The sequence below is a fragment of the Coregonus lavaretus genome (assembly GCF_964263955.1).
Source record: "Coregonus lavaretus genome assembly, chromosome: 21".
NCBI classification, from domain to species: Eukaryota; Metazoa; Chordata; class Actinopteri; order Salmoniformes; family Salmonidae; genus Coregonus; species Coregonus lavaretus.
Window position 1 is genome coordinate 26,217,126 of NC_140008.1, and position 24,336 is coordinate 26,241,461.

The following is a 24,336-nucleotide window of genomic DNA, read 5'->3' on the forward strand; positions in this document are numbered from 1 at the left end:
AAATTGATTTGCATTTTAATGAGGGAAATAAGTATTTGACCCCCTCTCAATCAGAAAGATTTCTGGCTCCCAGGTGTCTTTTATACAGGTAACGAGCTGAGATTAGGAGCACACTCTTAAAGGGAGTGCTCCTAATCTCAGTTTGTTACCTGTATAAAAGACACCTGTCCACAGAAGCAATCAATCAATCAGATTCCAAACTCTCCACCATGGCCAAGACCAAAGAGCTCTCCAAGGATGTCAGGGACAAGATTGTAGACCTATACAAGGCTGGAATGGGCTACAAGACCATCGCCAAGCAGCTTGGTGAGAAGGTGACAACAGTTGGTGTGATTATTCGCAAATGGAAGAAACACAAAAGAACTGTCAATCTCCCTCGGCCTGGGGCTCCATGCAAGATCTCACCTTGTGGAGTTGCAATGATCATGAGAACGGTGAGGAATCAGCCCAGAACTACACGGGAGGATCTTGTCAATGATCTCAAGGCAGCTGGGACCACAGTCACCAAGAAAACAATTGGTAACACACTACGCCATGAAGGACTGAAATCCTGCAGTGCCCGCAAGGTCCCCCTGCTGAAGAAAGCACATATACAGGCCCATCTGAAGTTTGCCAATGAACATCTGAATGATTCAGAGGAGAACTGGGTGAAAGTGTTGTGGTCAGATGAAACCAAAATGGAGCTCTTTGGCATCAACTCAACTCGCCGTGTTTGGAGGAGGAGGAATGCTGCCTATGACCCCAAGAACACCATCCCCACCGTCAAACATGGAGGTGGAAACATTATGCTTTGGGGGTGTTTTTCTGCTAAGGGGACAGGACAACTTCACCGCATCAAAGGGACGATGGACAGGGCCATGTACCGTCAAATCTTGGGTGAGAACCTCCTTCCCTCAGCCAGGGCATTGAAAATGGGTCGTGGATGGGTATTCCAGCATGACAATGACCCAAAACACACGGCCAAGGCAACAAAGGAGTTGCTCAAGAAGAAGCACATTAAGGTCCTGGAGTGGCCTAGCCAGTGTCCTGACCTTAATCCCATAGGAAATCTGTGGAGGGAGCTGAAGGTTCGAGTTGCCAAACGTCAGGCTCGAAACCTTAATGACTTGGAGATTATCTGCAAAGAGGAGTGGGACAAAATCCCTCCTGAGATGTGTGCAAACCTGGTGGCCAACTACAAGAAACGTCTGATCTCTGTGATTGCCAACAAGGGTTTTGCCACCTAGTACTAAGTCATGTTTTGCAGAGGGGTCAAATACTTATTTCCCTCATTAAAATGCAAATCAATTTATAACATTTTTGACATGCGTTTTTCTGGATTTTTTTGTTGTTATTCTGTCTCTTACTGTTCAAATAAACCTACCATTACAATTCTAGACTGATCATGTCTTTGTTAGTGGGCAAACGTACAAAATCAGCAGGGGATAAATACTTTTTTCCCCTCACTGTAGACCTGTTGGTTATTATTCAAAACGATTAGATAGTGTGATCAGGGGAATGGTTTCCTGTTTGAGATCGGTAGCGGCTGCTACTGAAGCTGTTTTGGCATGTTCTGATATTGTGGCTATGTCTTCCCTAACCGTCCATGTGCCCTATGCTGTGCACACAATTATTACACAGGCAAGAACGGCTCATTTGACGCCTGCGAGACTACTAGATTATCAGAACATTCTGTTGATGATGTCTCATGTTACTCTGAAAACGATGTACAATTCTTAACCCCTCAACTCTTCTCCCTACAGCAGATGCCGGTGAAGATCATGACTGTGACGTAGCTATTGAAATTGACTGTAGCCCTAGATTAGACTTGAGAGAAACCCCGTTAGACAATCCAGACTTTTTTGTAGATGGGTCTGCCCAAAGAAATGAAAAAGGGGATCAATTAGTTGGTTATGCCGTTGTGACTGTTTTGGAAACTGTGGAGAGTGCTCGACTCCCTTCCCACTTATCAGCCCAGGCGCCAGAACTTTTTGGCTTGACTAGAGCTTGTATTTTGGGAAAGGACAGCTCTGTTAACATTTACACTGACAGAAGATATGCGTTCGGTGTTGTGCATGATTTTGGAACATTGTGGAAGAAGAGGGTTAGAGGGTTTTTTACCTTGTCTGGAAAACATATTGCACACAGTAACCTTGTTTCGTCTCTCTTACAGGCTGTCCAGCTACTCTCCTCTGTTTCTATAATCAAGTGTCAAGCACATTCTTCCTCTAACGACAACATTTCTCTGGGGAACCTTAAAGCTGACTGTGCAGCTAAATTGGCTGCTTCCTCGTTTCCCCCTCCTGCAGATGGCAGCAGTTCCAGCTCCCACCAACCCTTTCTCTGTTGATGACGTCGTTGCTTTGCAGGCTGTTGAGTCAGAGAGATGCAAGTGGGCTGGGTGCTGTCGTAAAGACGCCTCGGGTGTATGGCTGGATGAGTGTAGCAGATCAGCCATGCCCTGTTGTACTTTCCATTTCCTTGCCAAGTTGTTGTAAATAAATATTGGTAGGTAGGTAGTAGGTTTTACTGTGTTTGCAGAAAATGTCTGCAAGAAATGTTTGATTTGCAAGACTAATAATATTGGACGCGGCATTTCAGTATCCCCCGCGTCCCATCCAAGGCCTGAAGGACCTTTTGAGCACTTAATGATGGACTTCATTGAGTTGACCCCTTGTGAGGGGAACATGTTTTCTAAATGGATTGAAGCTTTCCCTTGCAGGAGAGCCACAGCGGTTTCTGTGGCGAAAGCACTCGTGAGAGATCATACCCAGGTGGTCTGCCATCAAAAATCTCTTCCGACAATGGTCAACATTTTGTGAATGAGATTGTCCAGTCCTTGTCAAAGGCTTTGCAGATTGATTTGAGAACACATTGCGCCCATCATCCTCAAACTGGGGGGGGGGGGGGGGCGATAGAGAGGGCAAACCAATCTCTGAAAATTAAATTAGTCAAATTGAATGGTGAAACAAGCCTGACATGGGTGAAAGTGCTTCCATTGGCACTGATGAGTATGAGAGGCATATCCCATACAGCCACTGGTCTCTCTCCACACAAGGTGCTGACTGGCCGTCCCATGCGAATGACGAATACACCCTTCGCCCAGAACAGGTTGTCCCTGCAAGGAATGGAGGAAGACATGGTTGAGTATTGTGTCATCCTTAACAGTGTTCTTAAGACTCTCTTTCCTCGAGTGAAGGCGTCTTTGCCGAAGTTGGCAGGTGGAGCTGAGCACTGTTTGAGCCCAGGTGATTTCGTGGTGGTCAAAGACTTCAGGAGAAAGAGTTGGACGGACCCCCGTTGGAGAGGGCCATACCAAGTTCTTCTGACCACCCCCACTGCTGTGAAGGTTGCTGAGAGAGATACCTGGATCCACGTGTCGCACTGCAGACGAGTTCCTGATCCAGGAGAAGATGGGGCCTCGCCAGTTCCGGTGGTGCAGTGTGGCCCTCCTCTGCATTAGCACAGGAGTGTTAATAAGAACAGTAGGTTGTCCTCTTGTTGGTCACTGCAACCCGATTGTGGTAAGAATTATGTAAACAATGGTTCAACATTGAGAGATTTAGTCACCTCTGAGTCTACAGACCCCTTGTGTATGTGTGTATTTTAGATTGTAAAACCCAGAGTGAAGGGTTTGAAGGGATGAAGTGTCTGGTTTTGTGTGTTGATTTCACTTACTTTAATATAAATATTTTGATAGAACCTCCTTTGATAGAAGCTATAATCTAATGCTTACATAAACATTTACGATAATTATCAGAGTGATAAGAGGAGGGAATGTAAGGGACATTTTATGTTTGTGTATCAAAATCAATGCTACTTCTTGTAACCAATTAGATGGATTCATGCAGGTGATTGACTGATCGTGTATGGAGGAATCCTCACTATCACTGATCCTCAACTTGCCAGTACGCCCATAATATTGCTATGGGAACAACCAAGGTATCTCAGTTTCAAGGTCTCAACTTGGAGAGAGAGAGAGCCTCGTGAGGTATTGGTCAGTCAAATGTGCGAGCCACCGGCAATGATTAATTAATTATGCTAAATCATGCAAATATAACTTGTCTGTGTATAGCCGTATATAAGGCAACTGCTGAGACTGCCCCGGCGGAGCTTCTGACAGACGTTCACTATGGTGCATTAAGTTTGTTGGAACCTCTCCAGCGCGCTGACAAACAATGATTCATTTAAGATTTACTTTGAGTGTCCCTGTGTAAGAATTTCCACGACATTGGCATTTCCTGCCTAAGTTTTCCCACTTTGCCATTGAAGTAATCATTAAAATAATTGGCAACATCAAATGGTTTTGTGATGAATAAGACATCTGATTTGATGAAAGTTGAATTTCTCTTTCTGCCCATAATTTAATTTAAAGTACTTTAAAGATCTTTCCATCATTCTTTATATAATTGATCTTGGCTTCATAAGTTTCTTCTTCTTTTTGTTGAGTTTAGTCACATTTCTCCATTTGCAGTAAGTCAGTCAGTCAGATGTGTAGCCAGACTTATTAGCCACTCCTTTTGTCCCAACTCTTTCAACCATACAGTTATTTAATTCCTCTTCAATCCATGGAGCCTTAACCGTTTTAACAGTCAGTTTCTTAACAGGTGCATGTTCATCAATAATTGGAAGTGCAGCATCAATAATTGGAAGTGCAGCATCTGGATGCTCCTTATTAATCACATCAGACCAACAAATATTTTTTACATCATCCACATGAGTCACAGCAAAATATTATACACTATTCTAGGTCCATCTTTTGGAACTATGCCTCTCCTAGATATAGCCACTATATTGTGATCACTGCATCCAATGGGTACAGATACAGCTTTAGAACAAAGTTCTATAGTATTAGTAAAAATGTGATCTATACATGTGGATGATCTTGTTCCTGTAGTGTTTGTTAACGCCCTGGTAGGTTGATTATTAACCTGAACCAGATTACAGGCACTGGTTACAGTGAGAAGCTACCCCCTGAGGGGACAGCTTGATGAAAACAAGTCAATATTCAGGTCCCCAAGAAAGTAGAACTCTGTTTACATCACATACACTATCAAGCATTTCACACACATTATTAAGATACTGACTGTTAGTACTTAGTGGCCTATAGCAACACTCCAAAAGACTAGGCTTTAGATGAGGCAGGTGAATCTGCAACCACAGGACTTCAATAACACTTGACATGAGCTCTTCTCTAAACAATATAGTGCATTCGGATCAAATTCAGACCCCTTCCCTTCTTCCACATTGTTACATTACAGCCTTATCTAAAATTGATTAAATAAAAAAACATCCTCATCAATCTACAAACAATACCTCACAACGACAAAGTGAAAACAGGTTTTTAGAAATGTTAGCACATTTATTACAAATAAAAAACAGAAATACCTTATTGACATAAGTATTCAGAACCTTTGCTATGCGACTTGAAATTGAGCTCAGGTGCATCGTGTTTCCATTGATCATCTTTGACATGTTTCTACAACTTGATTGGAGTCCACCTGTGGTAAATTCAATTGATTGGACATGATTTGGAAAGGCACACACCTGTCTATATAAGGTCCCACCGTTGACAGAGAACATCAGAGCAAAAATCAAGCCATGAGGTCGAAGGAATTGTCCGGAGAGCTCAGAGAAAGGATTGTGTCGAGGCAAGGATCTGGGGAAGGGTACCAAAAACTTTCTGCAGTATTGAAGGTCCCCAAGAACACAGTGGTCTCCATAATTCTTAAATGGACGAAGTTTGGAACCACCAAGACTCTTCCTAGAGCTGGCCGCCGTCCAAACTGAGCAATTGGGGAAGAAGGGCCTTGGTCAGGGAGGTGACCAAGAACCCGCTGGTCAGTCTGACAGAGCTCCAGAGTTCCTCTGTGGAGATGGAATAACCTTCCAGAAGGACAACCATCTCTGCAGCACTCCACCAATCAGGCCTTTATGGTAGAGTGGCCATAATATGGAAAAGAACAAACAAAGCAAGAGAAAAAAACAAAAATCAGCAGTTCATTAAATCAGTTGGTGTGTGTGTGTGTGTGTGTGAGTAAGTGTGTGTGTGTGCGCTGCGGAGGTTGAAGCTATGAACCCATAGGCTTGGCTCTCTCATCCCTTCCAGGCTTTTGGGAGGGAGGGTGGACAATGAGCCTGTCATAGCGGATGTAAGCAATGTCCCCACGTCCTCTGGCAGCTTTTATGGCCAGGATAAGTTATTTTCTCTTCTGGCGCACAGCTTCAGGATAGTCCTCGTTAAGGAAGATGTACGTTCCTCTCAAGTTCTTGGCTCTTTCCAGAACAAATACCTTGTACTTGAACCTCAGGAACATGACCACTATCGGGCCTGTCACCTGGGTCGGTGGTGGATTTTCCAGTCCTGTGGGCGCGATCCACCTCAATCTTCCTGTGGTCCATCTTCAGTTTCTCCGAGATCATTTCCCTCACTTTGTCCTCAGACTCCGTCTATGTCTCGTGGAGATTCTGCAATTCCGTCCACAACCATGTTGTTCCGCCTTGATTGTCCCTCGAGATAAATCAGACTTCATTGTTATCATGGATTCACATACAGAACTGATGTCCTCTCTCAATGACTTTCAGATTGCTGTCATCTTGCCGTTCTCCTGTTTAAACTCATCGAGCTGACCCTGTGACAACTGCAAACTGTTCTTCAGGTCCTGGACGTCTCTGGTCAGGTCATCCATTATTTTATTAGTTGACTCCACCAGTATTTGGACAACACTTGAAGCTATTTTCTTGTTGTTGTAACATCTACTTGTAGAACTATTTTTGTTTGTTTAAAATATCCTTCACCTGTGATAGAGAGACACCACTGTCCTCAACAGTACTCCCACCGGCTTTGGTCTTTTTCATGGTAGCAACGTAGTCTATGCTGTTACTCCTCGCTGTTACTCCCCTTCACTAAGCCCCGGCCCCTTTGTTACTGTTGCAGCCTCGCACAACATTTTCCCCAGGAAGCCCAACTCCCCATTCAACCACTGGTGAAATCCCCTCACAATGATCTCAAACTCTGTTTCTAATACACAATGAAAGGAAACACAGACTACCCTTTGTTAATGTTGTGGTGGACTGTCATTACAATTGCTTCACAGGAAACTGGTGAATTATGTTTGTAGTGTAGCTAGCCACTGAATGGCTCTGAATTCACTGTCAGCATGCAGTCAAAGTTAATAACTACTTTTGGAGCTAACTAGTGCTCTCAAATGTGGGGGCGGCAGGTAGCTTAGTGGTTAAGAGCGTTGTGCCAGTAACCGAAAGGTCGCTGGTTCTAATCCCCGAACCGACTAGGTGAAAAATCTGTCGATGTGCCCTTGAGCAAGGCACTTAACCCTAATTGCTCCTGTAAGTCGCTCTGGATAAGAGCGTCTGCTAAATGACTAAAATGTAAATGTAAATGTAAATCGTATCCTGACATCGACAGCAGATTGGAGTTGTATTCATAACATTACTAACATACATTTTGAGAAAACAAGTTATATTAAGTGGCTAGCTAGCTAGCGTTAGCAACGTTTGGTGGTCAAACAATGAGACAGCGCTAGCTAACCAGCTGAGCTAGCAAACAATGTAACAAAAGTATAATTTCGGAATCGAAAAATACTCCTTAAACAGGCTCTGCAACTCAGGAATCAAAGTAGCAAGTACCCCTGTTGACCTATTCAATTACACTGAACAAAAATATAAACGCAACAATTTCAAAGACTTTACTGAGTTACAGTTCATATAAGGAAATCAATAAATGTAAATATATTCATTAGGCCGTAATCTATTTATTTCACATGACAGATATGCATCCGTTGGTCAGAGATACCTTTAAAAAAAAAGTAGGGGCGTGGATCAGAAAAACTGACCAACGGATGCGTGACCACCATTTGCCTCATGCAGCACGTCAAATCTCCTTCGCATAGAGTTGATCAGGCTGTTGATTTTGGCCTGTGGAATGTTGTTCCACTTCTCTTCAATGGCTGTGCGAAGTTGCTGGATATTGGCGAGAACTGGAACATACCGTCGTACACGTTTGGGATGTTCAATGGGTGACAAGTCTAGTGAGTATGCAGGCCATGGAAGAACTGGGACATTTTCAGCTTCCAGGAATTGTGTACAGATCCTTGCGACATTGGGCCGTGCATCATCATGCTGAAACATGAGGTGATGGAGGCGGATGAATGGCATGACAATGGGCCTCAGGATCTCGTCACGGTATCTCTGTGCATTCAAATTGCAATCGATTAAATGCAATTGTGTCCATTGTCCGTAGCTTATGCTTGCCCATACCATAACCCCGCTACCACCATGGCACTCTGTTCACAACGTTGACTTCAGCAAACCGCTTGCCCACACGACGCCATACACACTGTCTGCCATCTGCCCAGTACAGTTGAAACCGGGATTCATCTGTGAAGAGCACACTTCCAGCGTGCCAGTGGCCATCGAAGACGACGCCGAACTGCAGTCAGGTCAAGACCTAGGTGAGGACGACGAGCACACAGATGAGCTTCTCTGAGACGGGTTCTGACAGTTTGTGTAGAATTTCTTCAGTTGTGCAAACCCAGAGTTTCATCAGCTGTCGGGTGGTTGGTCACATATTATCCTGCAGGTGAAGAAGCCAGATGTGGAGGTCCTGGGCTGGCATGGTTACACAAGGTCGACGGTTGTGAGGCCGGTTGGACGTACTGACAAATTCTCTAAAACGACGTTGAAGGCGGCTTATGGTAGAGGAAATTAACATTACATTTACTGGCAACAGCTCTGGTAGACATTCGCGGAGTCAGCATGCCAATTGCACACTCCCTCAAAACTTGAGACATCTGTGGCATTGTGTTGTGTGACAAAACTGCACATTTTAGAAAGGCCATTTATTTTCCCCAGCACAAGGTGCACCTGTGTAATGATGATGCTGTTTAATCAGCTTCTTGATATGCCACACCTGTCAGGTAGATGGATTATCTTGGCAAAGAAGAAATGCTCACTAACAGGGATGTAAACAAATTTGTGCACCAAATTTGAGAGAAATAAGCTTCTTGTGCACATGGACATTTCTGGGATCTTTTATTTCAGCTCATGAAACATGGCACCAACACTTGACATATTGCGTTTATATTTTTGTTAAATGTATTTAGCCATTTAAACATTTTAAAAAAAAGACAACTCTGCGATTGGTTGCCCAAAATTCTGGGGCGGGGCTTAGCGAAGGGTCGATTATTTAGAAGGGGAAAGTGTACACTGAGTGTAGAAAACATTAGGAACACCTGCTCTTTCCATGACATAGACTGACCAGGTGAACCCAGGTGAAAGCTATGATCCCTTATTGATGTTACTTGTTAAATTCACTTCAAATCAGTGTAGATGAAGGGGAGGAGACAAGTTAAAGGAGGATTTTTACGCCTTGAGACATGGATTGTGTATGTGTGCCATTCAGAGGGTGAATGGGGAAGGCAAAAGATTTAAGTGCCTGTGAACGGGGTATGGTAGTAGGTGCCAGTCGCACCGGTTTGAGTGTGTCAAGAACTGCAATGCTGCTGAGTTTTTCATGCTCAACAGTTTCCCGTGTGTATCAAGAATGGTCCACCACCCAAAGAACACTCAGCCAACTTGACACAACTGTGGGAAGCATTGGAGTCAACATTGGCCAGAATCCCTGTGGAACACTTGACACCTTGTAGAGTCCATGCCCCGACGAATTGAGGCTGTTCTGAGGGCAAAAGTGTTCCTAATGTTTTGTACACTCGGTGTATGTGGCAATGTGCAGCTGTTTGAACGGAGGGTGTAAAATGTGTTTAGCGAACAAAGCACATTTTATTTGCCACATGCGCCGAATACAACAGGTGTAGACCAACAATGCAGTTTTAAGAAGAAAAAAAAGTGGTAAGTAAAAAATAATAGATAAGTAAAAACTAAAAATAATTAAAACAGTTTTACCTTCACTATGAAGAGCTCTGCTCCCAGCTGGGCCGTCTGTTCTGTAGACAACTGAAGACAAACACACAAAAGTTAGTAAAGGCTAAACCGTAGGCACATTTCTAATGCCTTATTTGACATGCATGCATGCACACACACACACACACACTCTTACCTTGGCAGCCAGTATAGAGATGATAGCCACAGCCATCCTCTGCATGTTCTGGTCCTCATGGTTGCATAGCCACTGCATCACCAGCTTAGCCGCTTCAAACCTGAAATATAGACCACACACTGTACAAAGGATATGCATATACACTGTACATACTACATTTCTTGTGAGATATAGGGCTCTATTTTCGTCTGGCGGTAAGAAGGCGCAAGTGTCAAACGCACGTTAGTTTGCAATTTCGTCATGTAAAAACTGACGCACTGGCATTACAGCCCTTATACCAGGTTCGGCAATTTCCCTGTCTAACTTCATCAGCTTGCTTGCGCTGAGGTGGGAGGGGTGAAAATATTTGAGGTGTGTTCTTAAAAACGTGAGCCAGGATATTTAAGACCGACCAAAAGCTGGTCTTAGTGGTAATGCAATTGGTTATGGCATGGATTTTGCCAGTGGAGGCGCACACAGTAGCCTTATGGTCATCACCAATGTTGTATTAAAATATCACGAGCAGCAAAACATATATTCCCCTTTTTTATCAATATTGGACTTCTGTGAAACATTTGGACTCATTATATGCGATGCCATTGCATGAACGGTGTCTGACTGTAGGAAGCCTGTTTAGGAACATGAAGTTATTTAAAAAGACAGCTTAGGGAGCGGTATAAATGTACACAATTGTTACACGGAGGAAAATGGGAGGGTCATGCTTTTTCAATTTCAGTCAGGGGGAGGGTTTAGTATTATTATTTTTGTCCAGGGGAGGGTCATGTAATTTGTAATCAATTAAATGTATTGTTTCGTATTTGAGAATGAGTTGCTTATTATATCTCGAAGTGTGCCTGATAATGCCCGTCATTCCTGATTCTCTGCTGGGTGTGCAATATCAAGTGCGCCTAATGTGGCCTCAATCAAATGATCCATAGCCTATACTATTGGCTATAGGCCTAGGCTATACGAAGAGGATGCTCAGCTAGGCACAGGGCAAAGTTAGATTTTGAAGAAAATGTACTTCCTTCCTGCGCTGCTGGGATGGTGTAGCCTATACTAGTGCCTTCAGAAAGTATTCACACCCCTAGACTTTTTCCACATTTTGTTTTGTTACAGCCTGAATATAAAATTGATTAAATTGAGATTTTGTGTCACTTGCCTACACACAAACACAATAACCCATAATGTCAAAGAATCATTGTTTTTTTAAACAAATTAATTAAAAATTAAAAGCTGAAATATCTTGAGTCAATAAGTATTCAACCCCTTTGTTATGGCAAGCCTAAATAAGTTCAGTAGTAGAAATGCGCTTAACAAGTCACAATAAGTTGCATGGACTGTGCAATAATAGTGTTTAACATTATTTTTGAATGACTACCTCATCTCTGTACCCCACACATACAATTATCTGTAAGGTCCCTCAGTCAAGCATTGAATTTCAAACACAGATTCAACCAAAGACCAGGGAGGTTTCCCAATGCCTCACAAAGGGCACCTATTGGTAGATGGGTAAAAAAAAAAAAACAGACATTGAAAATCTCTTTGAGCATGGTAAAGTTATAAATTACACTTTGGATGGTGTATCAATACACCCAGTCACTACAAAAATACAGGCGTCCTTCCTAACTCAGTTGCAGGAGAGGAAGGAAACCGCTCAGGGATTTCACCATGAGACCCATGGTGACTTTAAAACAGTTACAGAGTTTAATGGCTGTGATAGGAGAAAACTGAGGATGGATCAACAATATTGTAGTTACTCCACAATACTAACCGAAATGAGAGTGAAAAGAAGGAAGCCTGTACAGAATAAAAATATTCCAAAACATGCATCCTGTTTGCAATAAGGCACTAAAGTAAAACTGCAAAAAATGTGGCAAAGAAATTAACTTTATGTCCTGAATACCAAGTGATATATTTGGAGCAAATCCAACACATCACTGAGTACCACTCTTCATATTTTCAAGCATGGTGGTGGCTGGATCATGTTATGAGTATGCTTGTCATCGGCAAGAACTAGGGAGTTTTTTTTAGGATACAAATAAACGGAATAGAGCTAAGCACAAGCAAAATCCTGGAGGAAACCCTGGTTCTGTATTCCAACAGACACTGGGACACAAATTCACTTTTCAGCAAGACAATAACCTACAACACAAGACCAAATATACACTGGAGTTGCAAGAAAACATTTAAATGTTCCAGAGTGGCCTAGTTACAGTTTGGACTTAAAATGGCAGTCTAGCAATGATCAACAACCAACTTGACAGAGCTTGAAGAATTGTAAAAATAATAATGTACAATCCAGGTGTGCAAAGCTCTAAGAGACTTACCCAGAAAGACTCACAGCTGTAATCGCTGCCAAAGTTGACTCTAACATGTATTGACTCAGGGGTGTGAATACTTATGTAAATTCGATTTCTGAAAACATGTTTTGGCTTTGTCATTATGGGGTATTGTGTTTAGATGGGTTAGAGAGAAAAAAACGATTTAATCCATTTTGAATTCAGGCTGTAACACAACAAAATGTGGAATAAGTCAAGAGGTATGAATGAATACTTTCTGAAGGCACTGTAAAACTAGGCTACAATGCATTACACACTGCAATGGATAGGCTATCCCAATCATGAGCCCTGGCCAAAAAATTCAATATCTGTGTGTGCGGACTAGACCTACTGATGTCCTGTTCAGTTTGAGAGGGAAAGCGCAAAGATGAGGAGGACCGGAGGTAAGCTTGCTACTGCTATAATTGATTTAAGAAAAACAATATATGTTTCGTTGCCCATAATGAAGCTACAGTATTTATCAGAGTTATTGACCTCACAATAAGCCATATTCGAGTAATGTACATAACTTACATTACTATGAAGCGGCAGCCGCGGAGATGGACAGTGCATGGGTTGCTGAAAGTAGGCTAATTTGAGACAGCCTAATTCATTTAAGTAGTCTTCATTTTTATTTTACTTTAGGCTACTAACAACAAGAGGGCTTTGTGTTGGAGCCTATTTCTTCCTATTCAAGAAATACGAGGTAGGCCTTACCTGTTTGACAGACTAAATTATAGTCTACTATCCATAGACTTTGTCAGCCAATTCGTCACCATGCTAGCCTTAGATATCTGTGTCAGTGAAGGGCTTGGTGTGTTAAACCCAGGGCTCAAATTGGGGGGCATGTGAGGGTATTGTGGCTTATGTTAAAGAAAATGTCTAAAAGCATAGGCCTACCCCTTGTTAGCTTAAAAATCAAATGAACCTGATTATATAAAGCGATCTATAATGACGCTTTAGTCCGCAATGCTAGAAACAAGCTGTAAAATGCAAGGGAAAGACGTGACTCCGATGTAAATGGGATATCTTTGGTTTGTCTCTATGACATTAAGAGGCTGCACTATAACCCTTCTTTAGCCGAGGAGACACATTTTTTAAACTTTGTTTGGGAAGTCACTATCAATTCACGTTCAACATTTCAACAGGCTATTAAACAACATACTAACTCTAAAATCAGTCAGTAGCAAGCCAGGTAGCCTAGGAACGAAATTGAATTATTTAGGCTATATTATTATTTAAAGGCTATAGCCTGAGATTTAATAAATAAATAAATAAATAGTGAAGCACTTGTGACACGCTACAGGCTGGCAGGAGCGCTCAGCATTTCAACACAACAGCACTTCAACAACATGACTATACATTTCGCATTTAGGCTGTATAAAATGACATTTATTTTATTTTACTTATAAATCAATAATAATGAAACGAAAAATGCCTTATTAGGCTATACACAATTTCTACAGTGCCTTTGAATTCACTTTTAGAAACACGAGTTTGGCCAGTCCTTAGTTTGAGGATCATGTTGTGCGCTATGCATGCCTAGTTTATTAATTTAGCCTAGCAGATGCTCTTATATTTCCATGCCCTAATCACAGTCAACACCAAAACATTTTTTTACAACAATATCATGGAATAAAATAGAATCAATTAGAAAATGATAGTTTCCCAAATGAAAAAAACGTTACAAGTGCATATAGGCCTACCTGATGATATGTGGCTGCAGTGTTAAAAAACAAATGGCTTTTTCTCAAATTCAATGATGATCATTTACATTTACATTTTAGTCATTTAGCGGACGCTCTTATCCAGAGCGACTTATAGTTAGTGAGTGCATAAATTTTCATACTGGCCCCCCGTGGGAAACAAACACACAACCCTGGCGTTGCAAGCGCCATGCTCTACCAACTGAGCTACAGGGGACTATGACTATGATCAGATACTTTAGTTGTAACTGGTTCTGTTGCGCTACATTTTTACAGTTGATAGTCTAAGCCAGGGGTGTCAAACGTACGGCCCGCGGGCCGGATCAGGCCCGCAAACGGGTTTAATCCGGCCCGCGAGATGATTTTTAAAAATAAATTAAAATAAATAAATTAAAAAATTGTTTTATTAAATTTGTAAAGTATAAAAATGCGCTGCAATTTTTCAATAAAATAAACTGCTGTTCCAATTGCGTCCACTGGATGGCGCAATAGCAATTGTGTTAAGCAAGCAAACTGTTTATACCGGGGCAGAGCAAGTAGGTCAAGCACGTGCAGCCAATGAGCTACTTTGTTTTGCCCGCGATATTTATTACGACTTCTACTTTTAACATTATGTGCTTTGGCACCCTCATTGCCCCAATATGTCTCTGTCAAAAAAGAGAAAAGTGGACGCAGAGTGCAGAGTGTTCCAAGAAAAATTGTCATCCTATTTAATCACGGAATTGAATGGGAAAGCTGTATGTTTGGTGTGTTCAGAGCATGTTGCAGTGCTGAAAGAATATAACCTTCGTCGCCACTATGTGAGTCTTCATGCCGACAAATATGACAACTTTCAAGGACAGCGGAGATGAGAGAAGGTGAATGAACTGTTGGCGGGTCTGAAGAAACAGCAGTCTGTGTTTACTCACAGCCGAGACATCAGTGGCGCTGCAGTGAAAGCTAGCTACCTCATTGCTAATGAAATCGCAGTGGCTTCAAAACCATTTAGTGAGGGTGAATTTGTAAAAACATGCATGATGAAGGCAGCGGAGATTGTGTGCCCTGAAAAGCGGCAGGCTTTTGCAAATATCAGCCTGACAAGAAACACAGTTGCAGACAGGATTTCCGATCTTTCAGTGGATTTGGACAGCCAGTTGAAGCAAAAAGTAAAGTCATTTATTGCGTTTTCGGTTGCAATTGATGAAAGCACGGACATTACAGATGTTGCACAACTGGCCATTTTTTCATCCGCGGAGTTGATGACACATTGACCGTCACCGAGGAGTTCGTGGAGTTGGTGCCGATGACAGATACAACGACAGCAGCTGATATTTTTACCGCACTCGTCGGCGCGCTGGACAGGGTCGGAGTGGACTGGTCCCGCGCTGTCAGCCTGGCTACAGATGGTGCGCCCTCAATGATCGGGAAAAAAGCAGGCGTTGTGACAAAGTTCAGAGAGAAAGTGCAATCTGCAAATGGAGGATGTGATTTTTTGACTTTTCACTGTATTTTGCACCAGGAGGCTTTGTGTTGCAAGTCATTAAAGATGGATAACGTCATGAAGGTGGTCATCCAAACTGTTAATTTCATCCGATCCAGAAGCCTGAATCACCGTCAGTTTGACAGCCTTCTCAGAGAGAAAGACCACATCTATGGCCTGCCATACCACACTGAGGTAAGATGGTTAAGCCGAGGTGCTGTGCTGAGGCGTTTCTTTGATTTATGAGAAGAAATTGAACAGTTCATGGAAGAAAAGGGCAAACCAGTTTTAGAATTTCATTCCGCAGAATGGATGCAGGACCTTGCATTTATGGTGGATGTTACAGAGCACCTGAATAACTTGAACAAACAGCTGCAAGGGCGCAACAAAGTTGTCACGCAGTATTATGACAGCATACGTTCTTTCAAGTTGAAGCTGTCATTGTGGGAGACGCAACTTGCCGGTGGTGATGCAGCTCACTTCCCCTGTCTGAAAAATGTGTGCGCGACCCAACATGTGGCAGACATGAAGCGGTTCAAAGATAAAATAACGGGACTGTTACGGGAGTTTGAGCAACGCTTTCAGATTTATGTTTATATGTTTTTATGTTGATGTGCTATTGTTTTTAATTGATTTTATTTTATTTGTATATTTAACCTATTCTTGACTCTGTGGTTCTTGCACTTGTTTGGGGAACAGGATTATATTATTTTTATCTACATTTCTGCCTGAGAAATGACACCCTGATATAGTTCTGTGATCTGTGATATACTTCTGTGAATCACTGAGGCATTGTGTGTTTGTGTGTTCTTTGTCCTCAGAACTTTCAAATAACTTGAGGTGTTTTATGATTAATAGTGATGTTGTGCTTTTGGACACTGTCCTCAGGCTCCAGCTTTATGTTTATATGTTTTTATGTTGATGTGCTATTGTTTTTAATTGATTTTATTTTATTTGTATATTTAACCTATTCTTGACTCTGTGGTTCTTGCACTTGTTTGGGGAACAGGATTTCATTATTTTTATCTACATTTCTGCCTGAGAAATGACACCCTGATATAGTTCTGTGATCTGTGAAACAGTTCTGTTAATCACTGAGGAATTGTGTGTTTGTGTGTTCTTTTTCTTTAGAATTTTCAAATAAACTTGACGTGTTTTATGATTAATAGTGATGTTGTGCTTGTACTATTTTGGACACTGTCCTCAGGCTCCAGCTTTATGTTGTATGTTGATCGTATTAAAACAAAGAAAACAATCTGAAGTTGTTGTTTTTAAGTTATATATACACCATGATTTTTCCGGTCCGGCCCACTTGGGAATAGATTTTCCTCCATGTGGCCCCTGAGCTAAAATGAGTTTGACACCCCTGGTCTAAGCTAAGAACGGTGCTAAAGTTGTCTATCATCTTTTTTAACAATAGCCTGTATACAAATCAAAATGTCTCCGGTGCTGCAACATGTGCTCATTTGTTGTCATCCTCTGTTGTGGTATTAAAAAAGATTCTGCTTGTCTCCAGTCATGTAAAATGACATAAAATTTTATGAAATACGTTTATAAAAGGCTATTTTTTCTCAGACAGCAAATAAGATGATAGATTCATGCAGTGCTTTTATTATAATGGAGATCTTTTCACCCCTACCCTTGTCTGCGGTGGTCTGCGAATCCACAACCTTCTAGCTACTTTGCCATGTAATGCTTACAAAACGATGAAAAACGGAATATCTAAGGTTCTGGTCTGTCCTAGGAGTGAGGGTAAACTCTAGGCATGTTCTCTGCTATGCACTTTGTGTTTTCATTATTATTTTGGGTATAGGGTAGGGTCACTTGTTTTTAAAAAAAAGTGTTATGGGAGGTTCAGGTAAAAGTATATTTTACTGAAGGGAGGGCCATCTATTTTCATGTCAGAGAGGTCCGATTTTCTCCAGCTATCCCTCATTAACAATAACATACAGTCAGTCACTTATTGTTTTTCGTCAAAATGATGTATCTTCCACTTTCCTCTGTTGGACCGAATTCCGATCGCTGTCAGTGGTGCTGAATCCACTTCTAGGCTATATTTGCCTGTTTGTTGACATTTCAAGTGGCAAAGTCACTACTGGCCATATCAACGGGCAACGGCAATGGTAGGCTATAGCTACATACACTACCGTTCAAAAGATTGGGGTCACTTTGAAATGTCCTTGTTTTCGAAAGAAAAGCACAATTTTTGTCCATTAAAATAACATCAAATTGATCAGAAATACAGTTCTGAAACTCGTCAGTCTATTCTTGTTCTGAGAAATGAAGGCTATTCCATGCGAGAAATTGCCAAGAAACTGAAGATCTCGTACAACGCTGTGTACTACTCCCTGCACAGAACAGCGCAAGTGGGAGGCCCCGGTGCACAACTGAGCAAGAGGACAAATACATTAGTGTCTAGTTTGAGAAACAGGCACCTCACAGGTCCTCAACTGGCAGCTTCATTAAATAGTACCCACAAAACACCAGTCTCAACGTCAACAGTGAAGAGGCGACTCCGGGATGCTGACCTAGGCATCTACAGTAAGTCAACGTAACTGTGTACCTGTTGAAGGGGACCTCCTGCAGTATCCGGTCACTGCACAGAGAGAGCAGGCAATTCTTCTGCAACTGGAGAGAGAGGATCCAAGATGGCGGTCAGAGACCAAACAGAACAAAACACACACTCTGGCCTGGTCCTCAAATAGCCCCTAGCCCATCTGATTGCAGATGGGAAGAAACAGGATACAGTGCCTTCGGAAAGTATTCAGACCCCTTGACTTTTTTCAGATTTTGTTACGTTACAGCTTTATTCTAAAATGGATTAAATAAATACAAATCCTCAGCAATCTACACACAATACCCCATAATGACAACGCGAAAACAGGTTTTAATACATTTTACCAAATCTATTAAAAATAGAAAAACCTTATTAAAATAAGTATTCAGACTTTTTGCTATGAGACTCGAAATTGAGCTCAGGTGCATCCTGTTTCCATTGCTCATCCTTGAGATGTTTCTACAACTTGATTGGAGTCCACCTGTGGTAAATTCAATTGATTGGACATGATTTGGAAAGGCACACAACTGTCTATAAAAGGTCCCACAGTTGACAGTGCATGTCAGAGCAAACACCAAGCCATGAGGTCGAAGGAATTGTCTGTCGAGCTCAGAGACAGGATTGTGTCGAAGGCACAGATCTGGGGAAGGGTACCAAAAACATTCTGCAGCATTGAAGATCCCCAAGAATACAGTGCCCTCCATCATTCTTAAATGGAAGAAGTTTGGAACCACCAAGACTCTTCCTAGAGGTGGCTGCCCGGCCAAACTGAGCAATCGGGGGAGAAGGGCCTTGGTCATGGAGGTGACCAAGAACCTGAAAGAGCTCTAGAGTTCCTCTGTGGAGATGGGAGAACCTTCCAGAAGGACAACCATCTCTGCAGCACTTCACCAATCAGGCCTTTTTGGTAGAGTGGCCAGACAGAATCCACACCTCAGTAGAAGGCACATGACAGCCCGCTTGGAGTTTGCCAAAAGGTACATAAAGACTCTCAGATCATGAGAAACAAGATTATCTGGTCTGATGAAACCAAGATTGAACTCTTTGGCCTGAATGCCAAGCGTCACATCTGGTTTGAATACTTATGTAAATGTGATATTTCAGTTGTTTTTAAATGATAAATTATCAAAAATTTCTAAAAACCTGTTTTTGCTTTGTCATTATGGGGTATTGTGTGTAGATTGATGAGGGGAAAAAAACTATTTAATCAATTTTAGAATAAGGCTTTAATGTAACAAAATGTGGAAAAAGTCAAGGGGTCTGAATACTTTCCGAAGGCACTGTATGTGTAAACAATATGACGGAGAAGGTGAGTGCGTGTGTGTGTGTGTGTGTGTGTGTGTGTGTGTGTGTGTGTGTACCTGTTGGTGGTTAGGGAAGGTCCTCATGGCCTCCAGCAGTAGTTGAGTGACTGTACCCAGCAGTCTAACAGGTATGCCCGCTGCCAGGTCCTGCTTGGTCAGGTTAAACACACATGCACTGGCTGCCAACTGGACGTTCAGGGTGGCAGGGTGGTTCTTCATCCCCAATAGTACCAACTAATGAGAAAGATAGAGGCAGAGAGAAATAGGGAGAAGAGAATAAATTACTTTATAAAAAGTTGTACCACTGACTAAGAGCCAGGCTGTAGTAAGATCTAGATTGAGGTGAAGGGTGGAGGAGACAGAATGACATAATGTGTGTGTGTGTGTGTACCTTGAGTATGTCAGGGCGTGGTTTCTCCATGACGTGTGTGAGACTGAAGAGATGAAACAGAGCCTCTCTGACAAAGCCCTCCCTCTCACTGTAGCGACGCAGCGCCTCACAGATCTGAGTCTCATTGGCCTCTCCTGTCACCTGCCACAGAAGACATACACACAACACGTAGTGTGCTGCTTCCTCTACACAAAGAAAACATAGCAAGAGAGACAAAGAGAGACAAAGAGAGAGAGACAGCAAGACCCACCTTGAGGCTGCCCTTTCCACTGAGGAAGTTAGAGAAGCCAGCGTCTGTAGCCAGTAGACCAACAAAGGTCATCCCTGGACGCTCCTCTACAAACGCCTTGACCGCCGCATCTGTCACCTGGCATAACACACACACAGGTAAACAATCTACCGGTACACCAGGGGTCCCCAATTACATTCACCCGCGGGCCAAATTTTCCTTGAGCGGATGTTTGGGGGGCCAGAACATAGTTATAAATAATTTGTAAACTGCAAATTGACCGCAAGAGTCCCCAAAAGATTTAACATTTGATTTAACAACAGATGCCTCTGTATTTATGAGTGGGGATACCTGGGAACAGATTTCATAAATGAAAATCACTTAGAGCTGATTCTTTTGTGATTTTACAGTCTTTATGTCCAACAGCAAAAACCACAAAATAAAAAAAGATATATAATATATAACATGTTTTTGATGGGGCCACCTATTGGTGAACCCTGCTCTACACACACAGCCAGGTCTGCAATACACCCACTCACAACTCTAGTCAACTAAACTCATACTCTGTCTCCAGTACCTGTTTGCGTCCAGACACATCCAGCGAGACCAGAGCAGGCAGGATCCCAGGCTCACCCAGCAGCTGATGAGCCACATCTGATGTGAACTGTTTATCATCACTGATGTCCAGGTGCTGCATGGGTAGGTTCACACACAAAAGTATCAGAAGCATGAGTATCAGAAGTAAACCCATTAGAGCACCGCAAGTAACGTTCAGGGATAGCTAACAATCACAGTGACGGATCGCTAATAATGTTTCAGAAACTTGGCTCAGCAATGTACACTACATGACCAAAAGTATGTGGACACCTGCTTGTCGAACATCTCATTCCAAAATCATGGGCATTAATATGGAGTTGGTACCCCAACAGAGGACAGATGATTCCTACGCGCTACGCGCTTCTGCACTCTGCGGTCCCGTTCTGTGAGCTTATGTGGCTTACCACTTCACGGCTGAGCCGTTGTTGCGCCTAAACGTTTCCACTTCACAAAAACAGCACTTACAGTTGACCGGGACAACTCTAGCAAGGCAGAACTTTGACGAACTGACTTGTTGGAAAGGTGGCATCCTATGACGGTTCCCTGTTGAAAGTCACTGAGCTCTTCAGTAAGGCCATTCTACTGCCAATGTTTGTCTAAGGAGATTGCATGGTCGTGTGCTCAATTTTATACACCTGTCAGCAACGGGTGTGGCTGAAATTACCGAATCCACTAATTTAAACGGGTGTCCACATATTTTTGTATATATAGTGTATATGCTCTTTATAGTGGAGCAAATCAATGCAGAACTTCAGCATTAGAGCTGTCCCCATCCACCTGCAGTGCCTCCAGTTGTCCAATGACAGCCAGTAGCTGTGCAGTGCTCATCTCCAGCCTCTTCAGCTGGTGTAGTGTTAGTGACCTCAGCCTCTCTCTGAGACCCAGTAGAGGGTTGAGGTTGGTAACTGAGGTGTTGGACAGGTCCAGGCTCTCCAGGCGGGACAGGGAACACACGTCAGCCAGCCCAGAGTCGTAGAAATCCACATTGGCCAGGGAGAGGGAGCGGAGCCCCTGGAGAGAGCTGAAACAGTGACATGATGGTTCCTCCAGAGAGGACATGGTCAGACCTGTAAGGACCAACCGCTGCAAGCTCTCCTGGGGGGGAGAGGGAGAAGGGGGAGAGTGAGAGAAGGAGAGTGTTTGTGGGTGTCTGTACCTGCTGGAGGCTCTCTTATTAGTGTGTTTACCCGGCAGTGTTTGTTGGAGGCAAGGCCATGTAGTATGTCAGAGACGGTGAGGTCAGCGTTGACCCTGGCAGCGTCCAGCTCCAGCAGGCGGTGAGGACAGAGAGCTCTCTGGAACGCCTCGGCAGAGATACGGGCCGTACGGATACATGCACGACGCAGCCGGAGGTACTCACTGCTACGAAACACTCCTACTGTACTGTCATTCAACAGACCTGGAAACATGCACACACACTTTTTTGTTAGAGCTGAGACAAAATCATTTAAGGAATGGAATTTGCCCATTACTGCTCTAGACACTGAATTAAATGCCTGTTTTGTGTTTTCTACTAATTATCAAAGTAAGGATCTGAGCTTGGATCTGTGACCGTTGACTACTTCATCCTCCTTGCTCACCTTCAGTGGCCATCTTAGCCAGCAGCTGGTCAGCTAGCTCCTGGGGAAACAGCAGAGAGTCTCTGAGACAGAGAGATCCATCAGCATGCTTCACACAGAACCTCTCCAGGTTCCTACTGACATAGGACAGACACAGGTCCGTCAGAGATGCAGGGGACGCCTCATCCTGGAACAAGTGCGCACACACAGTAAGAGATCACCATTAGACAATTATGCCCCAGCCACTTCCAGGCAGCATTCCCAAATCGCATACCAAGCGTTTAAATAGTTATAATGGCTAAGTTAAAATGGTCGCCAATGAGACCTGATATCCAGATACACCCAGGAGGTAGAGAATGTCTGGTGATGGTCAATTGTAAAAAATAAATAAAAAAATAATTAAAATAACGAGCACCTCCAGCTAAGAAAGGTTTAACTAGCCATCGTCGTGGATTACATTTCAGCAGATAACGTTACATAGTTACCTCGCTTGCTAGTTACCGATTTGCTCTCGAAAACACAAGGCATTATAATCAAGGCATTCTGCCTTATCCCAAAGTAGCTAGTTAGTGTCTATGAATAGGCTAGCTACCTGTATGCATTTTTCGAACAATGCACGATTGAATGTTAGAAAATGATAGCGATAAAAAACTCACCATGTTAAAAAAATTGCAGGCCATATCATGCACACAGTGATAGTTGAAACAGACGGGAAGGCTTGACACCTGACCAAAAATAAATATAGCTATAGGCTCGGTTTGTCTTGTTAACTTGCTACCTAGATAGCCTAATCTAGCTGAAAATAGTTGTTGCGAGGAGCTAACAACTAGCTAGCTGCTAGGTAACTTGTTGTTACGAAGATAGAAAATAGATGTTCCTGCAACGATGGATAGTTGTGAACATTTTCCGATTTCATTTTCAGACCATGTCCGTTAGTCAACAAGGCTGACACTTCTCTCTTAATCAACATACAGCCAGTTTGAACGTAAACATTCACCGGGGAAAACGATAGATCTAGCTATTTTTGTTAACAGACAGTAAACAAAGGTCATGACACAGGAAGTACATCACCGGCTAGGAACCTATTATTTACATTCTATGCTAGGAACAGGGCGCTTTCGAGAGGATAAATGTTGTCTAGTCCGTTTCAAAGGTTGTTGCATTATGGGGATACAAATTGTCCGACTGCGCCTACATGTTGATGTGATCAAAGGTCATGCGGTTTTTGATAAAGTCGCCTTCAAATCGCTGGTCATGACTAGAAGGGATCCAGCTTTTATGAGATAACCACACAAGTATATTTGTTTTGATTTTTTTCTAACCCCTTCCCAAACCTTAACCTAATCTGTTGTGTTAATTCTCCAAACCTGCTACGAAAAGTCAAATCTGATGTTAATTTGACAAAAGGTAATGAATGACCTTCTGGCCATGACTGCAGTTGCTTCTCACCAACTGCAGCATGCAGTGTCACCTAGCTTCAGGGCTGCCAACTTTTGAATTAAGCTTGGATTGAGATTTGCTATTTAAATTTAATTGCCCCCTGGCACAACCCCAGTGGCGACCCGTCATGCAGGGTCATGTCACATATCAGTTCGCAAACAATGTAAAATATATATATATATATATATATATATATATATATATATATATATATATATATATATACTACCATTCAAAAGTTTGGGGTCACTTAGAAATGTCCTTGTTTTCGAAAGAAAAGCTATTTTTATGTCCATTAAAATAACTTCAAATTGATCAGAAATACAGTGTAGACATTATTAATGTTGTAAATGGCTATTGTAGCTGGAAACAGCTGATTTTTAATGGAATATCTACATAGGCATACAGAGGCCCATTATCAGCAACCATCAGTCCTGTGTTCCAATGGCACGTTGTGTTTGCTAATCCAAGTGTATTATTTTAAAAGGCTAATTGATCCTTAGAAAACCCTTTTGCAATTATGTTAGCACAGCTGAAAACTGTTGTGCTGATTAAAGAAGCAACAAAACTGGCCTTCTTGAGACTAGTTGAGTATCTGGAGCATCAGCAATTGTGGGTTTGATTACAGGCTCAAAATGGCCAGAAACAAATAACTTTCTTCTGAAACTCGTCAGTCTATTCTTGTTCTGAGAAATGAATGCTATTCCATGTGAGAAATTGCCAAGAAACTGAAGATCTCG

The 24,336-nt window shown here is 42.5% G+C and overlaps 1 protein-coding gene across 2 annotated transcripts in view; it reads right to left on the reverse strand.

Annotated features, from left to right (window-relative positions):
* The window catches only part of zyg11 (zyg-11 family member, cell cycle regulator), a 32,985-nt gene extending 9,779 nt beyond the window's left edge, over positions 1–23,206 (reverse strand). Inside the window, exons 1-11 of one of the 2 annotated variants that reach the window (XM_084185978.1) lie at positions 22,813–23,206; positions 22,178–22,343; positions 21,785–21,996; positions 21,375–21,692; positions 20,578–20,691; positions 20,022–20,138; positions 19,772–19,912; positions 19,438–19,614; positions 18,083–18,147; positions 10,055–10,154; positions 9,901–9,951 (exon numbers count right to left, since the gene is read on the reverse strand). In XM_084185978.1, the coding sequence (XP_084042104.1) occupies positions 9,901–9,951; positions 10,055–10,154; positions 18,083–18,147; positions 19,438–19,614; positions 19,772–19,912; positions 20,022–20,138; positions 20,578–20,691; positions 21,375–21,692; positions 21,785–21,996; positions 22,178–22,343; positions 22,813–22,836 (1,485 nt within the window). In that variant the 5' untranslated portion in view covers positions 22,837–23,206. The remainder of the gene's footprint in view (positions 1–9,900; positions 9,952–10,054; positions 10,155–18,082; positions 18,148–19,437; positions 19,615–19,771; positions 19,913–20,021; positions 20,139–20,577; positions 20,692–21,374; positions 21,693–21,784; positions 21,997–22,177; positions 22,344–22,812) is intronic. The other variant, XM_084185979.1, reaches the window with a different exon arrangement.
* Between the last annotated feature and the right edge of the window lie 1,130 nt (positions 23,207–24,336).